Source organism: Aphelocoma coerulescens, chromosome 2 (assembly GCF_041296385.1).
Source record: "Aphelocoma coerulescens isolate FSJ_1873_10779 chromosome 2, UR_Acoe_1.0, whole genome shotgun sequence".
NCBI lineage: Eukaryota > Metazoa > Chordata > Aves > Passeriformes > Corvidae > Aphelocoma > Aphelocoma coerulescens.
In genome coordinates this window covers 164,623,896-164,649,152 of record NC_091015.1, presented here as the reverse complement: position 1 = coordinate 164,649,152, position 25,257 = coordinate 164,623,896, and the positions used below count along the sequence as shown (strand labels likewise).

The 25,257-nt window shown below is 46.5% G+C and overlaps 1 protein-coding gene across 3 annotated transcripts in view; it reads left to right on the top strand.

The window, feature by feature from the left end:
* The window catches only part of SLC45A4 (solute carrier family 45 member 4), a 62,869-nt gene extending 45,881 nt beyond the window's left edge, over window positions 1-16,988 (top strand). For all 3 annotated transcript variants that reach the window (XM_069005560.1, XM_069005561.1, XM_069005562.1), the window contains 6 exons: window positions 4,720-4,908; window positions 7,248-7,427; window positions 7,538-8,613; window positions 8,713-8,812; window positions 9,791-10,002; window positions 10,859-16,988. In XM_069005560.1, coding sequence (XP_068861661.1) covers window positions 4,720-4,908; window positions 7,248-7,427; window positions 7,538-8,613; window positions 8,713-8,812; window positions 9,791-10,002; window positions 10,859-11,221 — 2,120 coding nt within the window. In that variant the 3' untranslated portion in view covers window positions 11,222-16,988. The remainder of the gene's footprint in view (window positions 1-4,719; window positions 4,909-7,247; window positions 7,428-7,537; window positions 8,614-8,712; window positions 8,813-9,790; window positions 10,003-10,858) is intronic.
* Window positions 16,989-25,257: the final 8,269 nt, after the last annotated feature.

Here is a 25,257-nt window from a genome sequence, read left to right as displayed (position 1 = left end):
GGAAGACTTAGGGGGGTTTCTGTTGTTTATACACACAATTTCATTAAGTATTTCAATTTTCAGTCTTATTTTTTTTGCTTCTCCTGCCAAATCACAAACGCCAACCTAAATATGCATATCATGTATGCAGACATTCAAGATACTAAAACCAGAACAGACTCTTTTAAGGGAAGAAAAGTATTTTGGGGTTGGAGTTCTCCTTGTCTGTCTGGAACGTTCTCATTTATATGAAAATGTCTAGCACTAAAGCTACTGTTGGAATGAGGAAGGTCCTGCAGACTCTGCCAGCATGAAGGGTGAATTTTTAGGAAGAGCATCTGTGAGGTACCTTTTGAAGTTTCACTTCATGGGACAGTGGAGGTCGTGCTCAGTGCCTCAGAAAACTCTGTCCTGGAAAACTCCTGGTAGAACATGGCTGTGAGCTTTACAACAGTCTGATTTCTCAGCAGTAGTGCTGAGCACAGACATCAGAGGTGACACCTAAATCTGTGCAGAAAGAGAAGACTGTTCTGGGCACTAGAGCTCTTCAGAGTTTTGGTTCACTGGGCAGACTGAGCTTATCAATTACACATCTCAACTTTTAGATCTAGAAAGCAAACACAAAAGGAAACTCTGGATAACTCACTTTCCTGCCTATTGCTACAATGATTGCTCTGTCTGCCTGTGCATTGCTTAGGTGAGTCAGGTTCAGGAGGGAATTCTCCCAACAGCAGATTAATTTTTTTCCTGTACTGCTTTAATTTAGTTTTCATGTGCACCCACTTCCCACCAGGAGTCTTCTCTAACCCCACTCAGTTGTTTTCCACTTGAGTAACCAACTAAATTCTAATGTGACAATCTCACAGTTTACATGCTTACAATAAAGCCATACATGTCACTTAATAAATGGTAACAGTTTGGAATTCTGCATAACTGTATGTAAAACACACATGATGATTTTATAAACTGCTGGCGTGCACTTGGAATGCAATTTATCAGGGCCCTGCCACTTAGCTTATGGAAGCAGTCCCATGGCATGGCTTCTCCAGCAAGAGAGAAAGCAGGTTGTGCTCATGTCAGTGATTCCTGCCATTACACAATCTGTGGGAATGGCTCGTGTTTCACTTGAAAGTTATCCCTTTCCTGTTTACTTGGGGGAGCACTCAGAGCTTTTTAGAAATTCTTCCATTTTTCTTGGCATGGGGCTATTAATTCTTGTACACATTTTTATCATGGCCTCTTTTTCTAAAGATAGATATTTTGGCTGCTAATGAGTAGGTCAATAAAAAAATATCAAAGTGGTTTTTCTGAAGAAGAATCTTGAAACATAATGTTCTTGGGGTTTCAAGTGTCCTTTTTACCCTTCCATAAAAGCTACATCCATGGCTCTGTTCTGAAATCATTGAGATTCATGTCTTCTGCAAAGTAAGCCATTTTCACTGTAAATATTTAGATTTAGGCTTTTATTTATAATACTTAGATGTTAGGAAGATCACCCTTTGCAATAAGTAAAAATAAGTTCTTCCCAAGAAAGCATTTCAGTCTCTCTCCTCTGACTCACACATGGGAAGATAAAACTCATTAATTTTAGTCATGTATCTCAGGTTGGGTAAAAAACCTTTCTTCCTTTCTTCTACTGACCTGTAAAATCAAACTGGACCTTAATCTGATTTTGAGTTATTACATGCAAAGTTGATCTTGAAAGTACTTGAAGTCAAGTACTAAATTTTTAAAATAATTTTAGGACATTTTTATGACAGTTAGCTGTGGCTATAAAGCATAAAAAATGCCTATCTGTCCAGTTTAGAAAAGTGCAGGTTTCACAGTTGAAGGAGAAATATTTGTAAACAATTTTTAGTTCTCTGCAGAAGTAATTTCAAATCATCATTTCAAATGGTTTCTGTGTTTTTGGAACTTTTTTTTTTGGTTAAGATCTGTATACACCACAGAGAAGTGTCATTGCAGACTGGAGAAAAGGTGGTGGCCTCAAGGACAGAGGGACAGTGAGCTGCGCCAACCCCTGGTGTCCCTGGTTTGCACTCCTGTTTCTTGTCCCTGATGTACCAGTGTTTCCTTGTTGTTTCTGCTCACAGTCTCCATTAAAACAAATTGTTTGTCTCAATGGATGTTGGAATATTAAAAGAGAATCTCTTAATTGTGTTCATTTTACTTAAATATGCCTATTTGATTGTTTATTCACATAAGATGTGATGAGGCTTGTTATGCTGATGTCAGAGCTCTTGCCAGCCTTCACCCCTGTGTTTATTTAAAGCCTCTGCATGATTTATTGCAAAACCTTCCCAGCGTCTCGCAAGTGTTTACTGATGGATGAGCTCAACTGAGATGTCCCAGCTCATAATTCACAAGTCACAACATAATTCAGAAAAGAAGTGTCTGCTTTCAACAGTGCAGTGAAATGCCATCGAGTTATTCCAGATGTTGGTGATCGCTGCAATAAAGATCCATGACTTTGGTTAAGATGCAGCTTCTCACTGTGTTTGAAACAGACTCTGCAGGGACTTAGCGTCACACAGTAGCAACCTTGGGTGCTTAACCACTGCTCCCAGGATGGCTCTGTGCAGGCAAAATGGGAAGAATATTTACACATTGCTATGTCTTCTATGTCCTGCAGAAAAATCTTTCACCCTAAATGAATCATGCCCAGCCTTTAGTTTTGCTTGCCTTGAACCAAATGTTTCCTCTTCCCCATCACTGATGAATTTTTAAGCCCACTCAGGCACTGGTAAGTGTCAGCATCCTGGAACAGGTGAGGTGCCAGTTAAATATGAGGTGCCTGAACCTGCTTGTGTGCTTGGGAAGCTGTTGAACCTGGTGAAGTTAAAGGGAGTGTTTAAGCCACAGGGAGATGAAGTTTTCCTTGCACTTCTGCTTGAATTGCTGGCTTTCTAACTTGCATATTTGATGAGGACAGTGTTCATGAAGAGAAGCTGGATGGTCCAAATCTGGATGAGATCTGGACGGACCTGTGGTTTTTTGAACAAGAGCTTTAGGTCTGATATGCAAACACATAGAGTTATGTCTCAGCTAAAACTTCCATGTCAGCCAAGACATCACCAAACAGTAGGAAAAGCTAAGTAGGAAATAGTGATGTGAATCATGATGTGAACACAGTCCCACCTGTACAAACACAGCCCTTTCCTAAAGATCTAAATCCTGTGCAGAAGGAGTCAACAGTTCCATGGTAAGTAGTGATGTGGAGTACTGGCCTCAGTACAGGCCTCTAGCTGCCTGTAACAAGGAAGGGTGGCTGGACCATGGTGCCATTCCCTGTGGCAGGAGGTTCATGGCATATTTGGTCTGAAAACATAGGTTGGGAAGTTTCAGAAGGGGCAGGTCTCTTTCCATAACTCTAGGCTCATCAAGGCAGCTGTCACTGTTAGCTTGTTCATTAGCCAAAGTTGAGTCAAATCACACAGACCTCGGCCTCAGACCTGGATTTTGAATCCTGATGATGAAATTGGTTTTTAATGCCAAAAAATAGCTTATTTTCCATAATGTATCTCTGTATCACCACAGAGTGTGCAACACTCTTGGGAAAATCTGATCTGTCTCATGGAAGAAGTCAGTGTTGCTAGTCAAGATTTGGTGCTACTTTAAACAGCAGCAGATTAGACTTCCAAATCTGCATCAGAGGCTATTTTGGGCAGGGATTGGTATAATCCTGCTTGGTAATGGATGCCTCAGTGTGCTGAACAGGGAGCACAAGGTACAGGTTGATCTCACCAGCAAAGGTCAAATGCTGCTCGCACTCACCATGTATGGGTTTGGATAATAAATGGTTTTCTTTCCTGGGATAAAGACACTGAGTTTTTCTGTCTTGGCATCAGTTGGTCTGCAAGAAGTAGATTGTTATGTTTTTAACGGTTTTCTAAGAACCGTGTCTGAGTGTTACCTGCCCTGTGCTGATAAACGAGCAGGAGGCAGGTCCCAAAGGAGCCGGCTTGGCTGCTGCTGTGGCCAGTCTGCCATCTGCAGGCCACTGCTCCGTGCTGGGGATGTGGAGAGCAGGGCTTGGGAGCTCTTTCTTCTCCAGAAATTATTATTTCCAGCAAGTTGTTGTTTTCTAGTAAGTGCTATGTAGTAAACTTTAAATTTTCCCATCTAATCTCATGAGCAGTCACCTCTGTTCTTAAAGAAAGCAAAGATAGTGGGGATGAGCAAACCTTAGATTTATCTAAGTTGATGAATAAATGCTAATTGTTGTTTTTATTGTCGTTCATTTTTGTACGTAAACATTTTTGTGCTTAGAAATGGGATATTTAATAAGACATTCAAATTCTGTCCTTCACTCTCAGTCCATTAAATCTTTAATAATTCTTCTATGGGGGTGGTCTTAAATGAAAACAGCACCACTGTAATGTTCAATTTTGAATCTTAAAAACTTTGTTGAACTGGGGGTCTGTATATATGGCAGCCAGGCAGCTTCCAAGCATCCTAAAACCTTTGGGTTTATATCCACAAATGGATAGAGGATTCAGTAGCAGAAATACTCCAATTGTTACCTTCTTATTGCCCAGGTATTTGAAAGATAAACAATCTCTGCTGTATTTTTAACTATTGCTAAAGAATCTTAAATGAGTTTTTAATTTGGGAGAGAATGCACTGTAGGTAAATTACCCTGAATTTACAATTTTCAACGCTGTAACAAAACTTAATGTATAGAGTGAAATGTTCAGTGTGTACCACATAACCTTTCCATCATTTTTGTCTTTGTTTTAGGTCTTCCTGAACAATACTACAGCCTCACTTGGTTCCTCAGCCCTATCCTGGGCTTGATCTTCACTCCGCTCATAGGCTCAGCCAGTGACCGCTGCACGCTGAGCTGGGGCCGCCGGCGGCCTTTCATCCTTGCTCTCTGCATTGGTGTTCTCTTTGGAGTTGCACTTTTCCTTAATGGCTCTGTGATAGGTAAATAACAAGGAAATCCCCTACATGTATCTCCTGCTAATGTACCTGCTTTGATATTTGAATGTAGGATGTAAAGATAATGCTCTGCCGTTGGTTTAACTTATATTTAATGTTAAAATCATTAGAAATCTTCACAGCCCTGCACTTGAGCTCTGTCCATCTTGCTTATTATTTGAAGTCACAAGTTACAGCACTGTGCTGAGCGTTGTGCAATCATAGCTGTAACTGGTATTAATAACAATGTTATTAATACAATGGTTGCCAGCATGTTTGCAGTTGCTGAGACAAATTTGGTTGATCCTGGACATGGGAAAATTGTAGCAACCTGTTCACAGGGAAATGTTTCCTGTTGTGATCCCTTTTCTCTTTAATGCATATCTGGCAACACATCCTGTTTCCAGCATTATTTCAAAAATTATCTTTTCACTTTTTCTTGTGCTTTTCTTAGACCCGGTATTGAAAAAGTCCAGAACACAGTTAATATTTGTTTATCAAAAACTATGTGGGAAAATAATTTTTCCTGAGCCTCCATCAAAGCTGATAAAAATAGTTTCCCTCAAACATAGTTTACTACGAATTTAATCTACAATCTCTTTGTAAATTTATTGTAGGAGAGGTGACTACAAGTACATTTGGGAAAATGTTTACGAAATGGTTGGACTGATGCAAACAAAAGGAACTTAGCACCTAATAACATCCTCTTGGCTCTTTTTTTCGGGATTAGATGCAGCTCTATTGTGAAACAAGTCTACTAATTGAGGGAAATGAGTGGAATGTTACCTTGGCTCAGCTTGTTAAAGCTAGACTGGAATGCCCTATGATTGGTTTCAATTCTCTGCAAACTGTAGTGGACAAACTATTCAGAAAAATTACATTTAGCTTATGCTTTTTGAACTTACACTACTTATTTGAATTGCTTTCCTATGGCATCAATTGTATTTAGTTGTTGTGTCTCCAAGACTTATTCCTCTTCCTCCAGTTGTTTGCAGGATGTTAGACTACAGCCCTCTTACAAGATTTTAAGCGATAAGAAGCTCTCAGTTCCATACAGTAGTTTAGGTCAGGAGCCATTGGTACTGGCAAGCAAACCTCATGATCAGTTTATAGGCTTATTTTGAAGCCTTTGAATAAATCGGCACAAAATATTGTCAATTTTTCTTCTTCACTTTCCTATCCTCAGTCTCCATTACTTGCAATCCTAACTGCAATTTGGGAGAACAGGAGATGCTGCAAAAACTGTATCAGACCCTCTTTCATAACGTGGCCTCTGGCAGTAGGAGTCATAGGGAGGGGAACCAGGAACACAGAGGTTGGCTAATCCCAATTGTGATACAACCATGTCCCAGGGGAACAGCTTATTCAGCTCATGTTCTCTCCTGCCCTGTTCAGGTTTCCAGCAGATCTAAAGCACTGTTGGTGTTTTCTGCTGTAGGGTTCAGCTGAGTGTGGAACACTTATAAACTTCTTTAGTCTTCAAAGGGCTTGGTATAAATGAGGATTCAATATGCAGGAATCAGCGCTTAAGATTTAGATGATTTTTGGTGGCTTAGCCAGTTCATCTCCTTCCATAGACATTTTAATCAGTTACACTAATGGTTTTATCAGCCTCGCATGTGTAACTTCTAAATCTGTGTGATTCAAGTAATTTGTTCTTTTGTCACTGGTTCATCTCATGACAAATTATCCAACTCTGTGCTAATGCTGCCTTTCTACTATGTAGACAAAAAGCGTTTCATCCTGTGCTGTCAACAGCAGCTGACTGATGCCTTTTGCAATGCAAAATACATCCATGTTGCTTCATCCTTAAAAATTTTGCTTATAAAAAGCTATCTAGAAAATAAGAATGTTTAAGAAAGCAAAGAGAGAGATGACAGGGTTAAATTTCACTTTATCCTGGTGTACTGGCAGCCACTGTGCGTTAAGTATCATGTCAGGAATGCTGCCAGCAGTGCAGTTACCTGTGGATGTATCTGACAGATGAAATATGTCATTTTGGATTCTCCCCTCTCCCACCATGGCTGTCTTTTATAAAAACAGCCTTCAGCATTGGAAGGAGAATACATGGGAGGAATACGAAATAATATCCAGTGCTCCCAGAGGTTTAAGAGATGCCTTATAAAATAACATTTTGACAAACGTCAGTCTGACAAACGTAAAACATAATGTTTGTCTGAGACCTTCCATGATACTGTGCCAAAGAGCTGAAATTGCCATTTTGCTCCAAAAGGAATGTTTGCAATGAGCGTGTTGGCCACCTGTCTCCTAAGGTGTTAAGCTTGTTCTTGGGAGTTTTCCCTTTTTGAATGAGGTGCTCAGATTCCTCTCCCGTTTCTCCCCAGGTCTGGCTATTGGTGATGTCCCAGACAAGCAGCCCATTGGGATAGTTCTCACGGTGCTTGGGGTTGTGGTGTTGGATTTCTGTGCCGATGCAACTGAAGGGCCAATTCGGGCCTACTTGTTGGATGTGGTGGACAGTGAAGAACAAGACATGGCCCTGAACATCCATGCGTTTTCAGCTGGTATGGAGTTAGCTGAGATGTTCTCGGCAGCTGTTCGGTCTTCCTGAAGACCAGGTTGTGGCTGAATTGATTTTTCCTGAACTCACTTCTCACTTTTTTCTGTTCCGCAGGTCTTGGAGGAGCGATTGGTTATATGTTAGGAGGGCTGGACTGGACACAGACCTTCTTGGGTAGCATTTTTAAATCTCAAGAGCAAGTCCTTTTCTTCTTTGCAGCCATTATTTTCTCTGTCTCTGTTGCTCTCCACCTTTTTAGCATTGAAGAAGAGCAATATAACCCTCAGCAGGACAGGATCGATGATGAAGGAGACACACTTTCCAGTGCCAAATTCAGTGGCAGTCTCCCCCCTCTGAATCGGCTGAATGTAATTAGTGAGGAAGAGCCGTATGGAGCTTCCATGTTCCATGATGAGGTTCAGTCAGAGCATGACCTCAATATGGAGTTCCTTGAGGTGAACATTGTGAGAAGCAAGAGTGACTCAGTTCTGCACATGCCCGATGCCACGTTGGAAATTGAATCGGAGCTGCTTTTCCTGCATGACATCGAGCCCTCCATTTTTCAGGATGCTTCATATCCAAACACTCCCCACAACACAAGCCAGGAGATCATGAAGTCCAAACTCAACCACCTGTCTGCTTTCCTCAGGGAAAATGAGAAGGAGGAGGAAATGTTGCTTGATAATCGTTTAAATGAAGATAAAGTCCCAAACATCAACGGCTCCCTACCAAAAGAGTTCCTCAATGGACACGCCAGAATAGGCATGAAGCAGTCCAGCACTTCCAACTCCATGCGGAGGCGGAGGCACATGTTCTACCGGCAGCCGTCCTACACCTTCTCGTACTACGGCAAGATTGGCTCCCACCGGTACCGCTTCCGCCGGGCCAACGCCATCGTCCTGATCAAGTCCTCGCGCAGCATGAACGACATCTACGACATGCAGAAACGGCAGCGGCAGCGCTGCCGGCACCGCAACCAGAGCGGCACCACCAACTCCAGCGGGGACACGGAGAGCGAAGAGGGCGAGACCGAAACCACCGTCAGACTCTTGTGGTTGTCGATGCTAAAGATGCCCAAGGAGCTGCTGAGGCTGTGCGTCTGCCACCTCCTGACTTGGTTTTCCATCATTGCTGAAGCTGTGTTCTATACAGATTTCATGGGACAGGTCATTTTCCAGGGCGATCCAAAGGTAGGAGAGCAGTTCCCATGGGCAGACCTGCTCAGAGTCCCTCATTTCTGAGATGTTCTCAGTATAACAAAGTGGTGTTGGTGTTTGTGTCTGTTGCAGGCCCCTTCGAACTCAACTGAGCTGCACGCCTACAATGCTGGGGTTCAGATGGGATGCTGGGGACTGGTGATTTATGCTGCTACTGCTGCCGTTTGTTCAGGTAAGAGACTGTGCAGTCACACAGTGGAGTGCACCTCATGCATGTATTTCTAAGGTAAAAGTAGAATCACGGAATATTCTGAGTTGGAAGTGACCCACAAGGATCATCCAACTCCTGGCCCTCCTGAAATAGTGTTACTTCAGTTGGCATCCACCTCCTTGTTTGGGGTAAAGAATATTTTGGAAAAGCATTTCATGTGATCATAAGGGGAAGGGCTTCTTTAAGAATTGATATTAAAAAGTTCCTCCAAATGTAGAGGTGGAAATATGAACAGATGGTTAAGTGGCATAAAGCACAAAATGGATGTTGAGTGGCATTTAACAAGCCTTCAGGAAACTAAAATCATTCTTGGTAGAAGATTTAAACATATGCAAGAGAGTTTTTGCAAAGACTGTTTTTAAATCAAAATTATAAATATGTATTTCTGAAAGTCATTCTGCAGATAATTTGGGCTTGGAATAGACACTGAAATTGAGAGTTTTTTCCAAACTTAAATTCTGCCTTTTGCAGCACATTGCAGGCATGCCTACGCAGCTGACATGGGGACAGGCTCTTTCTGAAGCAGGAACGCATCTTGTTCCTAGTGAGGTCTGGGCTGTGCTGCTCAGGCAGCCCAAATATGCACTGAACATCCACATCCTAAACAGGGATAGAGCTGCCACGGCCACATCAGTCCCCTAAAACTTTAGTGAGTAAACTGATATTTAAGAGGAAATGGCTTCAAACTGAAAAAAGTAGGTTTAGATTGGATATTAGGAAAAAATTCTTCCCTGTGAGGATAGTGAGGCACTGGCAGAGGTTGCCCAGAGAAGCTGGGGCTGCCCCATCCCTGGAAGTTTTCAGGGCCAGGATGGATGGGGCTTGGGCTAGTGGAAAGTGTCCCTGCCCATGGCAGAGGTGGTTGGAACTGGATGATCTTTTAGGTCCCTTCCAACCCAAACAATTCTATGATTCCTGTTTTATTCTTTATCTCTGCAGCCTTGTTGCAGAAATACTTGGACAACTACGACCTTAGCATAAAAGTGATCTACATCCTGGGCACGCTGGGTTTTTCCCTTGGCACTGCAGTGATGGCCATGTTCCCCAACGTGTACGTCACCATGATAATGATCAGCACGATGGGAATAGTCTCCATGAGCATCTCCTACTGCCCCTATGCGCTTTTGGGACAATACCATGAGATTAAACAGGTACGTGGAATATTTGGAGTATATATGTGAATAAAGGCAGAGCATTCATGCTTCTCTGAAGATCACAGTGGCAAAATGGATTTGTTAAATCACATTATTGAAGATACCTGTTTTGTTGGGATATGTGCCACAGCTTGAATGGATAGTGAATAGCAGGAGCTGATGCTGAAATCAGACAGTCTTGGCATTGAGTTGGGGTCATGACTGCTTCAGAGGGGGTCATGACTGCTTCTCCCTATGCTGAGGTATAAAAGGATCTGGGTGCATATGGCAGATGAAGAGAAATTAAATTATTATTGGAGTATTTACTATATATCTCTTTGTTACTCCTGTCTTGGATGTGATATGGTAGCGTTACTCAGATTTTTAACAGTCTTAGATTTTGAAGTGAGTCTGGAAATGCAGCTGTAATTTGGGGATGCATAAGGCAAAACAGTTCTGCTGGAAACAAGGACGATATTACTTCCCAATAGTGTAATTCCAGTGTTCCATTTGGATTACAAATTACAGTAGGATCATTTGTTACAAGTTCCTGCATTGCGCTAGGGAGGGGGATTCCTTTTTGTGATCATAAAAATAATGTTTCATGTAACACCAAATGTTCAATGTAAAATTGTTTTTACAAAACCTCCTCTTGGAGCTGATCTGGGCTAGAAGTGACCCAGTCAATACCTGCCTCGTGCTGCAGGGTGAGGAGGTTGTTGATGAGCAGATAAGGAGTCTGTTCCTCTGGAGTTGTGTCATGGATGATGTAAAGTTGACCATGGGGCTGAGAAATTTGAGGAAAGTTCTGGTGTTTAAGTATTCACTTTCATCCATTGTTTTACCTCCTGCCACGTTTCTTGTCTTTTTCCAGTACATTCACCACAGCCCTGGGAACTCAAAGCGGGGATTCGGCATTGACTGCGCCATCCTGTCGTGTCAGGTTTACATCTCCCAGATCCTCGTGGCCTCCGCGCTCGGCGGCGTGGTGGACGCAGTTGGCACAGTCAGAGTCATCCCCATGGTGGCTTCGGTGGGATCCTTCCTGGGTTTTTTGACAGCGACTTTCTTGGTTATTTACCCTGAAGTCAACGAAGAGCCAAAGGAAGATCAGAAGGGACTGGGTCCTCCAGAGACAGCTGAGGGCAAAGGCACAGGCACGGAGAAGCCGACAGTGCTGAAGCTGACGCGCAAAGGAGCCGCGGCAACAGAGCCAGAGGGCGAGTCAGCCGTGTGAGGCCACCGCCGCTTGTTCACCCACATTCCAAGGAGTGCAGGTGCAGGATCAAGAACTTTTGTTGTGTTTGTTTTTTTTTTTCAGGAAAGCAAATTAGGACCTTCACTACTTGTAGCTAAAATTTGCAGAAGAAAAGGCAGTTTTGTGCAAAAATGTAAATTAAATTCTGTAGTCCTTCCTCTAGGTTTGAGCAGGTCGCTCTGATGCTAATTGCTTTCTCTACAAGTTAGAAACGTCATTTCTGAACACTTTTTTATTAAGAATACATTTAGATTTCGAATAAGTTTTATTAATCTGCATGAGACTCACAGTGTATACAATTAGCAGTTAGAAAAATTAAGTTTTCGGCTGTTTTTAAACTAACAGAAAATGGAAGCTATCTCGACCTATAGTCTCTTGCCATTTTTTTGTCGGAACATTTCAGATTTCACTAGCGTAATAATGGAATCAAATGCTTAGACATTGATCAATTCTTTTCATGAGCATGATATTACTGGTCTGACAGCTACATTAATTTTAGACTTCATGTTTTTGTTAGTGCAATTACTACAGAATCCTTTTATTTACAATTATTTTCCAGAAAAAAAAAAGCAATTACTGCAGTTTCTAAGAAACTGCTGTGAATTCTTTTAGTCATACTATTCACAACCACTCCCAAATCTGCTGCTCGTCAGGAGAGGGTGGCACTGGGTGCTGGATGTCAGATGCAGATGGAAGGAGCAGCAGCTGGGAGAGGTGACCAGCACTCACAGGTTTTTTTATCACAAGTGCTGTATTTTATGAATGTCGTTGGAATACGCTGTGACAATTTTTAGCTGAGAGTTTCACGTGCTGGTGATCTCGGGGGTGTTTTCTTGGCATTTAAACCTGATCATCTCTGGATGAAGCTGCCATGGAGAAAGGGCATCTCTGGGGTCAGCTTCATGGGAGGGGCATGCGATTCTCTTCCGTAGGGAAAGGAAGTCATTGATTAATTGCACTTTTTACAATCCTTTAACCTCCTGGCTGGAAACGCAGCAGCCGAGGTAAAGGCACAGGGTCAGTACAACAAGGAGAACCCAAGGCCTACCTCTGTCACTTTATGGCATAGTCTGGGTGTATAAAAATCTGTGTCAGAAACAGTTTTTAGGCCTTAAAATTCAAAAGTTGCTGTTCGAGCCCCTGTGTTGGAGGAATTGTAGGCTGGAGCTCTTCCGAGCTGCCGTACCAATGTCGTCAGCGCATCCTCCATGTCCCCTTCTGTGATTCAGGACACAGCTGCAGTGCAAAGATACTTTTCTGGAAAGAGCTTGAAAGAGTTGTGCTAACTTCATTTAAAATAGGTGTGGATCATTATCCAGTAGCCATTTAAAGCAACTTTCGAAACCAAACTTCCATTTGTCATTTGTAAGAAGTGTTTGTGATGCTGTTGACTCATTTTGGCTTGGGCCCCCCCCAGGCTGCCATCAATCCATGTGCTGGACAGGCAGTGTGAGATTCCTGCTGCCTCAAACTCCTCCTCCTCCTTCAAGACTTGCAAATGCTTGTGTCAATCATGCTGCAATACAGGCATTCAGACAAAGAAGCTAGATTTCAATATGAAAAGCAGTTTTTAATGAATTACTTGAATTGTCAGTGTATTTGAGAAATGGATGTTTGGGTGTATTTGAAGATGGCATCTGTGGGTTTCTCTGAAGGCTTCCAGTCATGCCCATGGCCTCTGCTATCAAGGGTGACAATGTTTTTAGGCTGGTGACATCACAGAGCACTGAAGTACATGTAATCACACAGGACTTAGGGGTTGTATTTGTTTTTCCAAGTGTCTTGAGGAAGTCTTTTTTTCCTATGGTGAATATTTTTTATTTAGAACACATACTGTGAACTGTGTTCAGCCAGGGGAGTGATACTACTGAAGAGTGTGAGACCTCACTGAAGAAAGCAGTTGTGAGAAATTCTGCCGTGCATTTTATCATCTCAGTTACATTTAATATATTCTGGTGATGTTCATATGTGAGAGACAAGTGTTGTGTTTCACCCTAGAACTGGCATTTGTATAAGTTACGTACTGAGTTACACATTTTAAAGTGGTTTTAATATTTTAGTTTTGAAGCTCCTTGAAGATTCTGCTTTTGGTTAATGACCAAAAGTGTCAAGTACTCCTTATTTGAATCTCTACTGCTGAAAAGGTTCTTCAACAGTTTAAAAACCTGCATCTTCTGACCAGTGCCAGCCTTACACTTTTCCCAAGGGTTCCATGGACCAGCGTGGAGCAAATCTTCTTTACTCCACACTGCACTTTCTAAGCCAAGATCTCTTTCACTGCACCATCACACTGACCAAGTAGCTGCAGAGAGGGAGGAGAAGCTGAAGCTCCCTCTGACTTCACGTCCCACAGAGGGAACATGAAACCATTTTGGGGGATGAGCTCACCCATGTTTATGGAGGTTTCTCAGCCAGGGAAGGGCAAGGAGAGAGGAAGGACCTTTCCTTTCGAACCCAGAGGCTTCAAGCAAAGGCAGGGAAGGGCCAGTTCTGTCACGGACAGCGTTTGGCAGAGCCTCATTTCTAAGAACTGGATGTTAAAATCCATGTTTGGAGTTGTTTATGGGGCTCATAACGCAGGAATATGCCTGCTGCCACGGCAGGAAGCTGATTTCACTCCCTGGTAAAGGCAAAGGAAATAATTATTCATTGTAAATGTGCTGAAGTTTTTGTAGTGTTGCCAGAAGGATTAACTTGGGGAGCCCCAGCCAAAGCATCTCCTCCTGTCCTTTGGCCAGCCTGGGAAACCCCCACGCTGGCTTCACCTGCTGAGGTCTCCCTAGGGCTTTTCCTTGGATGTGAGAGTTTTCTTTCTAGCCCCAGCATTCTCAGGGTAGAGTGGGCAATGATTTATTTCTTCATCTGTCCCTTACCTTATCTTTTGATACAGATTTTTTTTTTTTTTTTGCCACAATTAAAGTAGTACAGTTTTATGTGTTTGTTGCAGAACTTGCGGAAAGAGAAGTTTGAAGTGGCATTTTTTGTTATTCCTGGTGCCAACAAGCATCTTTTTTTTTGTTTGTATTCCTGTCTAGTCAAAGTCATCTCGTTGGACCTTCAGTGTAGTAGGACTAAGGTTTAGCATTGTTCAATACCATAAACTATTTTAACCTGTTCTGCTGCCGTGATGTGTGACATGAAGCACTGCTGGTGCTCAGACCCTTGAGGGCTGTGGTCGATCAGCTGCACATCTTGATACGTTTCATGGGAGAGCAGAGAAGCTTTAACTTCCACCTCTCAGAAAGGCAGAGTGTGCATTTGGCCCTGTTAGGTTATTCCAAGAGTCCAGTGAGATCTGTGCTGTTGGTGGATGGCCATTTCAGACTCCAGAAGCAATAATTTCTTAGGAATGTTTCTCTTCCTGCTGGTTCAATGACTTTCATAGAGATTTATTGCCTAAATAGTCTTTTAATAACACGAACCTGGTGGTTTGCTGGTGCTGGCTGTGAGCAGTTGTGGAAAGATAGGGGTTGTTCATCATCAGGAAGGAGGAGGCCAGTAAATCCAACAGAGGTTTGTGCTCCTTGGAACCCAAGATGTCCTTTTCCCCTTTCACTTGGAACCTTTTTCTAGGCTCTGGAATATTCCCAGCGCATCAGTCTGAAAAGGAGGTGGCTGCAGATTTACCTTCTTGGTTTTCTTGCTGATACCAATGCTGGCACTCAGACCCCAGGATGGAACAGGCTGCATGAGGTTTCCTCAGAGGCGAGGACTGAGTCTTTCTTATCCCTCTCCCATCTGATCTGAACCCCCTAGCACTTGGAATGGCAGCAGCAACCACAGTGCTTTTTGCCAGGTTCCTCATTAAAACCTGGGTTCCCTCATTAAGAATGTGTCCCCTGCCCTTGGTCGGGGGTGAGTTTGGCTGCCTCCAGCATCCACCATGAAAAGCAGGATTTTCCTGGCTGCTAGATCTCACAGCCATGCAGGTTGAGGTCACACTTATGAGTAAAGGTGGAGAAAGTCACATTTTATTCCTAGGAGAGCTGGGACATTTGAGCAGGAGGGAAGTGCAGGAGGCAGGTGCTGAGATTTGGGGGTTTTAGGGATGTGTGTGTGTCTGCACCTATGTGTTTGTACATTTCCAGACACACTGCTCAGGCCAAAATACCTTTGGGGGTTGTGTGTTGCTGCCACTGTACTCCACAGTGTTCTCAACTGAGTTCTTCCAGGTTTCCCTCATCCTAGTCTGATGCAAGACAAGCTCAGCTACAAATATGTATCCTATTTAAATTAACAAATGAACTCCTGCATGATATTCCAAGCACATGTAGCAGCTTCGGCATCTGAAGTGTCTGTTGTGAAAGAGAAGTTGGGTTTTTTTGCAGCTGTTTTGTCCTTGTTTCCTTTGAAAAGGCCAAATAAATGTAACAGACACCAAATGTTGCACAGAAATGTTATTAATGACTGTGTGGAAGAAATACCAAATTTTATTTTTCTTTGCAGAAACTCTATGGTTCCAGAGAGTCCTTTAGCTGTTTTCCTTCCTTAAATGACAAAGCTGAACATTTGTAAAGCATGTCAAAAAATGGTCATTTGGAAAAAGTGGATCTACCCAAAGTTTTCTCTTTGTCATGTTGCATCCAAAGGAGCTGCAGCAGCTCAAACACCAACTGGGGTTTGAATTTGAGGCTCAGCAGTTCGGAAGCTGCCTTAGAAAACAACAAAAAGGCTCAATTCCTTTTCCTGACATGGCACTCACACCCACTGATCTGCTCATTAAGGTGTTCCAGGTTTTCCTGTCATGTAAATTAAAATCACCTCCTGGAAAACCAGTTGGGTTTGGTTCCTCAACCTGAGCAGCTTCAGCTGAATTTCCACCTCAGCTTCCCTCGCCCCAAGGGAGCACAAGGGGTGCCCAGGAGGGACAAATACATCTCCCACCAAAAGAGAGCATCTGCTGTAATTAAAGGACTTTTGATGCCGTTGTGACCTGCTAAAATTTTAGGGAAAATGCAGGGCATGGTTCAATTTGACCTGCTCTGGCACATTTATTCTTAAATTTGGAAGTTTGGGGTGAAGCTCTGGGAGCATTTAGTCAAACTTGGTGTCACCTTATTTACTCTGCACCTACTCAATCCTTAGCGACAGCCAAATTGTAATAAATAACCTCAAAATCCAGACTTTTCTCTCAACAAATTGGCAGTTCCCAGTGTGAATTTGTTTTTCCTGATGTAACATGAACACTAAGCCCTTTAAGTAGCCAAATGACCAGCTTATTTTAAATGCCTCGTATTACTAGAAAGCTGCATATAGGCATCTCATAGCGGGGAAAAATTTAAAAAAAATAAAAAAAAAAAAAGAGAATATTTAGTTCCTTTGTGAACTGGCCATATGACAACTACTTTTTTATCAACTTATTAAGTTGGGGCACTATAATAGCTCTTGCTGAGTTTAGCAATGTTTATAAGCATGTGTTAAACACATAATGTTGTTTTATGAGGAAAAAGGGATAAAGAAAAGTGATGTCACAGATGAATGTTTGAGTGCGTAGACGGCATAATGTATGTATGATTTTTATTTCTACACTGTTGAGCTTATTTTCTGTTTAAAGATTAAAAAAAAATTGTTGCATGAGAACTGTTTTATTGTGTTCTGCACTTTCTGTTCTTTTTGTATAATCTTGATTTTTTTTTCATTTATGCATAGAAAAGAAAAAAATCAATTTAGAAATATTCTACTCCATGAGACATTGTGTTCCAATCCGTTGTTCCAAAGTTCGACCTTAATAAACATTTCAGTAAGAGTTGGTGGCTCGTGTCCCTGTGGTGTTTGTAGGGAAGGTGAACAGAGGGACACCAGGTCCCTGAGCTGTGCAAAGCAAATAACACCCACCTGCACCCCAGAGCTTCATTAAGAAAATGCTACTGCCAAACATTGCCTGGCAAAAATCCAGGTGTTGATATTCACAGATGGTTCTGAACTCACCTGACACTTGCAGGGTTCAGGTGTAACCCAGGAGAGAGCACAGGTAGAGGAACAAAATGGGGATACCTAGGGCAGGTGTGTCCCCAGCTCCAGACTTTGCTCTGACAAAGGGTGGTGGCTCCCACACAGAATCCGTCACCTCTCACGCCATCACGAGGGCTGAGGCGCTGAGGGTCTCCCCAGTCACCTATGAGTCTATGATTTGATAGCCACAAGCAGCTTCCAAAGAAATCAGTTCCCATCCAAACTCATCAACTTCTGGGACCATTGGGAACAAGAAGAGGGGAAAGCTGGAGCCAGATCACAAACAACAGCTGATGGGTAAACTTGCAGTGAAGAGCTCACTTGTCCCATTTGATTTCTGTTTTCCTTGACTGATTTGATCTGTGGTTCTTCCTAAAGGAGATTCCTCAGAACGAGTATCGGCACCTCCAAGAAGTCAATGCCCACCGAGGGTTTGGTTCATTTTCCACAGAATCATCACAGAATTGATTACACTGGAAAATACCTCCAAGATCTAGTCCAGCCTATGACTGATCACCACCTTTGTTAAGTGTTGGGGTCCCTTCCCCCCCGCCATGTGGTCCTGGGAGAGGGGCCCTGGGGGGAGACACGGAGTTTCCCTGCCCCTGGTCAGCCTCATTCCCCGTTGGTTGTTTTGTGTTCCCCTGTGCGGGGAAGGACCCTCGGGTCCCGGGATTGCAGCAGCTCCTCGGCAGAGCCCCAGCCATGCAGCTGGAGAAATAAACATCTCTGAAACATCTACCAAGAATGGGTCCATAGATATTTCTTTTCCACGGCCTCCTTGTTTGATACATCGTGTTGCAGTATCCGCACTGTAGCAAATGGTGGGGAATGCGGGCAAGACACTGATCCCTAAGGACAGGAAATTCATGAGTAAAAACCACTCGATCTCTCTCTTCTCACCTGTCTTGGGGTGACTTTATGATGTGTATCCCATATCGCTGCCCTATGCCCAGAAATTAATTCTTGTGCCTTTCTATGCCTCTAAACTGAGCCTGAGAGGAGGAAGGAAAAACTGAGCAAAACTTTCTCAAAGCAGTTTGCAGCTTGTTCAAGGTCACACAGAGATAGCGACTTTTTTTTCCAGCTGTGGCAGGGGAGGGAGGAGGCACCCGGCTTGCTGTGTTCCAGTCAGCTTTTGGCCAGTGGTTCAGCTTCTTTTTCTCCGGAGAGAGACTGAGAGTTGAATTTTTTTTTCTTCCCTGGAATTTTGGATTTTCTCCCTTTTCTGCTGGACTGCTTCAATATTAGAACACATCGGGAGGACTTTCCACTGAGCACAGAGGACCGGGCCCTGGGCCAAGCCCCAGCTCTGAGGAGACCAAAGGGAGGACTCTGACACTTTCCCTGTTTTTTTCTCCACAGCGAGAGATTTTATTATTTAGCATTATTTTTCTTTTCTCGTGTGTTTGTTAAATAAATAATTTTTATCTCTTTCACTTTCCTTTGAGGAAAATTTATTTTCCCCAAACCTGGTGGGGGAGGGGTAGTAACCTGCCTTCTCTCAGAGGATATATTTCTAAATTTGGCCAAACCGATACATCACCTTGGTTTGGATATTCTCTCTCGACTATGGAAGAATTGTGGGAAATGTGGCTCTCTGAACCACAGAAAGAAATGTATCTAGAAGTTAAAGGAATTCTTGAACAACAAAACAAGAAAGCATTTGTTCCAGGAGATCTAGAACATTTTTTTAACTGGATTTTCAAATATTTATTTTATATTTCTTGAGACTCACTTTTTGATATTAATCCTTCTGGAATTACTGGAGCTAATCACAGGTGTTTTTGTCACGAGATCTGGGATAAGGGATCAAACAAAACATGCATTAGTGATAGAACCCCTCTGCAGATCCATTGTAAACAGTGAAGCTCTTGAAGAGCATTTGTATGGTCCCATTGCCCCTAGCGCAGAGGATGGCCGTAATCCCGTGGCCGAGACCGCGTGGCAGCCATCCCGGGAGCACATGACTGCAGCCATGCCAGTGGAGGTGCCTGTGCTGGATGCACCCGGCCCCCTCGGGAGCGCGCGCTTTACTGCGGACCCCATCCCTGTCTCGGGGTCCCCGGCCACGCGGCCGCGAGTGAGGGAGCGACGCCGCAGGCGCCATGGGTGCCGTGGGCCACGAGCAGCCAGGAAGCGGAGGTCAGCGTGGCAGGCTGCTCTGAGCACACGGCTCGGAGAGCCCTGTGCAGGGAGAAGCGGCGATTTCCACAGCGACACGAGAAGCCGCGCAGCGCAGCGCCGAGCCGGAACGGGGCCGCTCTCAAAGCAGCGTGGAGTTTGCAGAGCGGAACCGCTCACAGGCCACGGAGCCAGCGGCGATGGAAATGCGGGGCCGCGCAGAGCCCAGACACGCGCCGGAGCAGCGTCGCTCGGAGGGCGCGGCGGGGGCCCGACTGAGACATTGGAGTCAGCGAGGCGGTGGCCACGCGGGACCAGCAGCCGTGACAAACACACAAGCACATGATAGGAGAAGTTGTAGAAACGAAAATCACAGGAACTGTGAAATGGTACAATGTCAAAAACATCTATGGATTTATAACATGAGATGATACAGGGGAAGATTTATTCATCCATAGAACTGCCATTAAAAGGAATAACCCTAAAAATTACCTGCAAAGTGTAGGAGATGGGGAAGTTGTTCAATTTGATACAGTGCAAGGAAAGAAGGGTTTACAAGCAGCAAATGTTACTGGGCCTGGAGGTATTCCAGTCAAAGGCAGCCGTTATGCACAAAATTATAAACAACATCCATTCCAGCAACTTCCCTACCCACAGCCTACTTTCCCCTTTTACCCTATACCCAGTATGAACCCCTTCCTAAGTTTACCCCATCCCCAGTTAATTCCTAATCCATTTTTCACCCCATGGCTTCCCTATACAATTCCCTTTCCCTACAACACCTCTCCGATGCCGAGGAGAGGATGAAAAGGGGGAGGGAAGAAATTAAACCCTCTCCTGCCTCAGTTTCCACACAAAGCATGCTCGAAGAGTCCTGTCTCCCTTCTGTCAGCCTTAAGATGTTCCAGAGAATCTGTTTGGACATTTAAAGACTGAGGAGGGTGGCTTGTTTTCTTTTGAAACTGTTCTTGTTATGTTTATCCAGTTGTTTCAATGTTAAGTTTTAGATCTCTTTTGTTCAAAATAAACGGGTGAAATGTCGAGGTCCCTTCCCCCCCGCCATGTGGTCCAGGGAGAGGGGCCCTGGGGGGAGACACGGAGTTTCCCTGCCCCTGGTCAGCCTCATTCCCCGTTGGTTGTTTTGTGTTCCCCTGTGCGGGGAAGGACCCTCGGGTCCCGGGATTGCAGCAGCTCCTCGGCAGAGCCCCGGCCATGCAGCTGGAGAAATAAACATCTCTGAAACATCTACCAAGAATGGGTCCATAGATATTTCTTTTCCACGGCCTCCTTGTTTGATACATCGTGTTACAGTATCCGCACTGTAGCAGTTAAATAGATGAGAGCACTGAGTGCCACATCCAGTCTTTCCTTAAACACATCCAGGAATGGTGACTCCACCACCTCCCTGGGCAGCTCCTTCCAATGATTGACAACCCATTACACGGAGAAATCTACCTAATATACAATCTAAACTTCCCCTGAGGCTAAATGAGGCTGTTTTGGCTTGTCCAACTAATAGGATGGACTTGCTGATCTCTAAGGTCTTTTCCAACCCAGGTGATTCTGTGATTCTGTGACTCTGTGATTCTGTGCATGTGATTTGGGAAAAGAGACTGACCCTCACCTGGCTACAACGCCCTGTCAGGCAGTTGTAGAGAGTGAGAAGGTCCCCTCGGTGCCTCCCTTCCTCCAGACTGAGCCCCCACAGCTCCCTTACGTGCTCCTCATTAATCTCATACTCCAGAGCCTTTCCCAGTGCCATTGCCCATCCCTGGACATGCTCCAGTACCTAAAAGTCCTTCTTGCAATGACAGGCCAAGAACTGCACATAAAACACGAGCCCTGGCCTCCCCAGTGCCCAGCACAGAGGGATAATCACTGGCCTGGTCCTGCTGGCCACACTATTGCTGACACAGAATGCCAGGAGGCCGCTGGCCTCCTTGCCCAGCTGGGCACACGCCGGCTCACATTTGGCCGCTGTCGGCCAGCACCCCCCAGGGCCTTTCCTGCTGGGCAGCTTTCCAGCCACTCTGCCCCCAGCCTGGAGCACTGCAGGGCCTTGTTGGGAGACAAGGGCAGGACCCAGGCCTTGCTCTCCTTGAATCTCATCCTGCTGGTCTCACACCATCCGGCCAGCCTGTCCACATCCCCCTGCAGAGCCTTCCTACTCTGCAGGGCATCGACACCCGCACCCACCTCGGTGTGGTCACAAATTTACTACTGAGGGTGATGCTTGAAAGGCCACCTAAAAACAGAGACTAGACAAGAATAAGGGAATAAAGGTAGGTATTTATTTGAAAGGCCTTCAAAGGTACACCCTGGGGAGCCCAGAGGCTGCTGCCAAAAATGGACCCCAAGATGGACAACAGGTCACAGGTTCTTCATACTTTTCTAAGTCCGGTTCATTCGCATATCAGGGTTCATTCTCCAATTAAACCTTCAGTTAATGATGCCGTTTCCCCAAGCTTGCCCCCCTTTTAGAGGCTTTGCTTTACATATTTTGGGCCTAGGACAATCTGAGTGCCCTTGCAGAGCAGGCCTGGGGAGGCTTTATTATGTCTACCTAGCGTGAGAGAGCAGAAGTCAACGGGCTACAAGAAACTTCAGAGTTACACCAAGGCAGTACAGGATTTCAAAACTATGAAAGTTAAAACCTAAGGCATCGAGGTACGCTCGATGCCCTTGTCCACATCCGCAGGACAGACACCGAACGGGACTGGGCCCAGGGGACAGCGCTACTGACCGGACGCCAACTGGATGCGGCACCATTCCCCAACTCTCTGCACGCGGCCATCCCGACAGTTCTTAAGCCAGTAGAGTGCACCTGCCCAAGCCCTGGGCTGATGGCTTTTCCAGGACTGCGCTGTGGGAGACGGAGTCAAAGGCTTTGCTCAAGTCCAGGGAGACTCCATCCACAGCTTTTCCCTCAGCTCTGAGGCGGGTCACGCGCTTCTCAAAGGACGTCAGGTTGCTCAGGCGGGACCTGCCTTTCCTAAACCCAGGCTGGCTGGGCCTGATCCCTCAGTTCCCCTCTCTGGGCCGTGCGATCCCACTCACGACGATCTGCTCCAGAACCCTGCCGGGCCCCGAGGTCAGGCTGACAGGCCTGCAGTTCCCCTCGTCCTCCCTCCGGCCCTTCTTGGGCGTCACAGCGGCACCTCCAGTCGTCCGGGACCTGCCCGACTGGCCAGGAAGGATGATAATAAAGGACGGGAGAGTGGCTTAGCGAGCTCTTCTTCCGGCTCCCTCAGCACCCTTGGGACACTCTGGGCCAGGACCAGAGACCTGTCAGTGTCTAAGTGGCTCCGCAGCAAATTCACTAACAAATTCCTCCGGGACTGCAGGGGGTCTGGTCTGCTCCCCACCCCTGTGTGCCAGCTCAGGGGGCTGCTCGTCCTCCAGATAACCCATCTGACTGTTGGAGGAGACGGAGGAAAAGAAAGAATTCTGTACCTCAGCCTTTTCCTAGTCCATTGTAACCATATTCCTCTCACCCCCACACCAACTAAAGAAGGGCGATTTTCCTTGGCACTCCTGTGTTCCTATTCCTTTTAAACAAAGACTTTTAATTGTCTTTTACAGTGGTGGCCAGATTAAATTCAAACAGATTTTCTGCCTTCCTGATGATCTTTTTACCTGAGGCTGGGGCCAAGGGCTTGGGCACATGGCGGGCTGGGTGGGATAAGGACTTTGGCATGGCACAGGGCTTCTTTGGGGATGTTTAGGGGAGGAACATAAGGTGGGACAAGAGAGAGGTGCAGGTCGTGGGGAGAGGAACAAGCCTAGGCAAAGTTGAGGGGCAAAGGCCTAACAAAGGCCTTTGTGACCAGGGGCGGCTCCATGGAAACCGCCAGGCCTCTGGGACAAGGGGCGGCCGTGCCCACCAGGCCTTTGTGACCCGCGGTGGCATCGTGCCCAGAGGCCGTTGTGACATGGGTCCGTGTCGTGACCCTGGGGGCTCCAAATCCCTGCAGTGGTCACTCCCAGGAGAGCAGCTCTCTGAGGAGGCAGCAGCTTCTCTGGAGGCAGCAGCTCCCCTGGGTGATTGTGGCCAGTGTTCATCAGAGCACTCCCACAATGTCTAAGCAGCAGCAGGCGAATGCCCACGGGCAGCCCCGCGAGTGGCAGCCACTGCTCTACCAGCGGCGGCAGGTGAGGGACAGGGATGGAGGGAGAGGCTGCAGTGGGACCCGGGGAAAGCCCTGGGGCAGAGACAGCCAGGCCTGGTACCTGGCCTTGCTCTGCGGAGGGGCCAGTGCTGGCATGGGCCAGGCACAGCAATGCCCCAGAGGCAGCGAGCGCAGCTGGGAACCCAGCCCAGCCTGGCTGCCGTGGCCAGCACCTGCCTCGGGGCCAGGGCCGGGCTGGCTGGCATGTGGGGGACACTGTTCCCGCACAGCCACCTCCATCCTGCTCCTCCTCCTGCTTCCCACAGGTGACCCAGAGGCAGCCACAGGAGGCAGCGCAGGTCACCTGGACGACTGTCACGCCCATCCCTGGGTCTTTTCCCAGAGGCACAGCACGTGCTCTGGGCCCTGTGGCCAGTGGCCACCAAGAGTTTGTGCCACCTTCGCCAAGGGGCACTCTGGCTGCTGGTGGGGCCTGGGTAACGCCTTCCCTGGCAAGGAGAAGGGATGGGCTCTGGCATGGGTCAGCAGCAAGGCAGAACCACTGCTTGCCACCCGTGCAACCCGCACGCAATGTGCAGATCCGCACTGTGGCCCAGCCAGCTTGGAAGCACCTGGGGCACTCTGAGACAGAGGAGCTCATCAAGGTGCAGGAGGGGCACGGTGGCAACACCTGCAGTGACCTGTTTAGAGACCTCGCCCTGTATCTGCGTGAGAACAGGTCCCTCAGGTCCACCTCAAGCACTCCCAAGTGGTTGAGTGCCCGCCAAGGGGCGCAGGGAACGTGTCGGCCAGCCGAGCCAACTGCGCGTCGCAAGCAGCTGTGCCCAGAGGATGAGGATGCTTTGATGCATCTTCTGCGGAAAAAGGCGCAGCAGCTGGAGGAGCTGGAAGACAAAGTGTACGAAGAGAGGTTTAGAGCCATCTTCTCCTCCCTGGACGACAAAGAAAGCTGCATGACGTCCAGCTGCGTCCGCAGGGATCCATCGAGTCCCACCCTGGAGCCAGCTGCAGGTCCCTCGGTGCCGCACAGCACTCGCAGAGTGACCAAAGATGCTGCAGGAGAGACAGAAAGCTCCTCAGAGCTTGTGTCTCTTGACCACTTGTTGGCCGACCTGTGCCCCGTCTCCGATAACTCGCTGTCTTGCGACGCTCTCATCAGGGAGCTAGTGGAAGAGTGGGAGGAGGAAAAGCTCCCTGACAGAGAAGCGGCAGGAGAGAGGGACAGCGAGCCAGAGAGCGCCTTGTCTCTCCCGCCGCAAGAGGAAGAAGCAGAGCCAGCAGCTTCTACCGTGGACAGCGATCTCCGCGACGAGGGGCACAGCGAGCCTCTCCCCACGGCACTGTCCCAAGAGCCAGAGCTGTTTGCGGTTTGTGCCTCGCCTGCCGATCCCGCGGACGAGGCCGCCGCAGCAGGCATGGAGGCTGGCCGTGCCCAGGCCACCCCTCCCCAGGCAAAGCCCTGCCAGGCTGGGGTGCCGGCAGGAGCTTGCCCGGTGCCTGCCCAGCCCCTGGCACGCAGTGGCCCTTCTCCCCCCGCTGGCATGGCCACTGGCCCACGGCCCCCGGCCCCACGGCGATGGCGCTCCATCGTCAAGACGGCCCGGCGGGCTCTGCGCCGGCTCTTCTCTTTCGGCTGCCGCAGTACGCAGCCGGAGGAGTGAGCCCGACTGCCAGCACCGGGACGATCCCCAAGGATGCCGGCTCACCCTGAGGACGCCCAGCTCCCAGGGGCAATGGCAGCTACCGGAGGCACCAGCACTGGAGAGGGAGACAAACACTGGAGGCACCGATGCATGCATGGGTGGATGG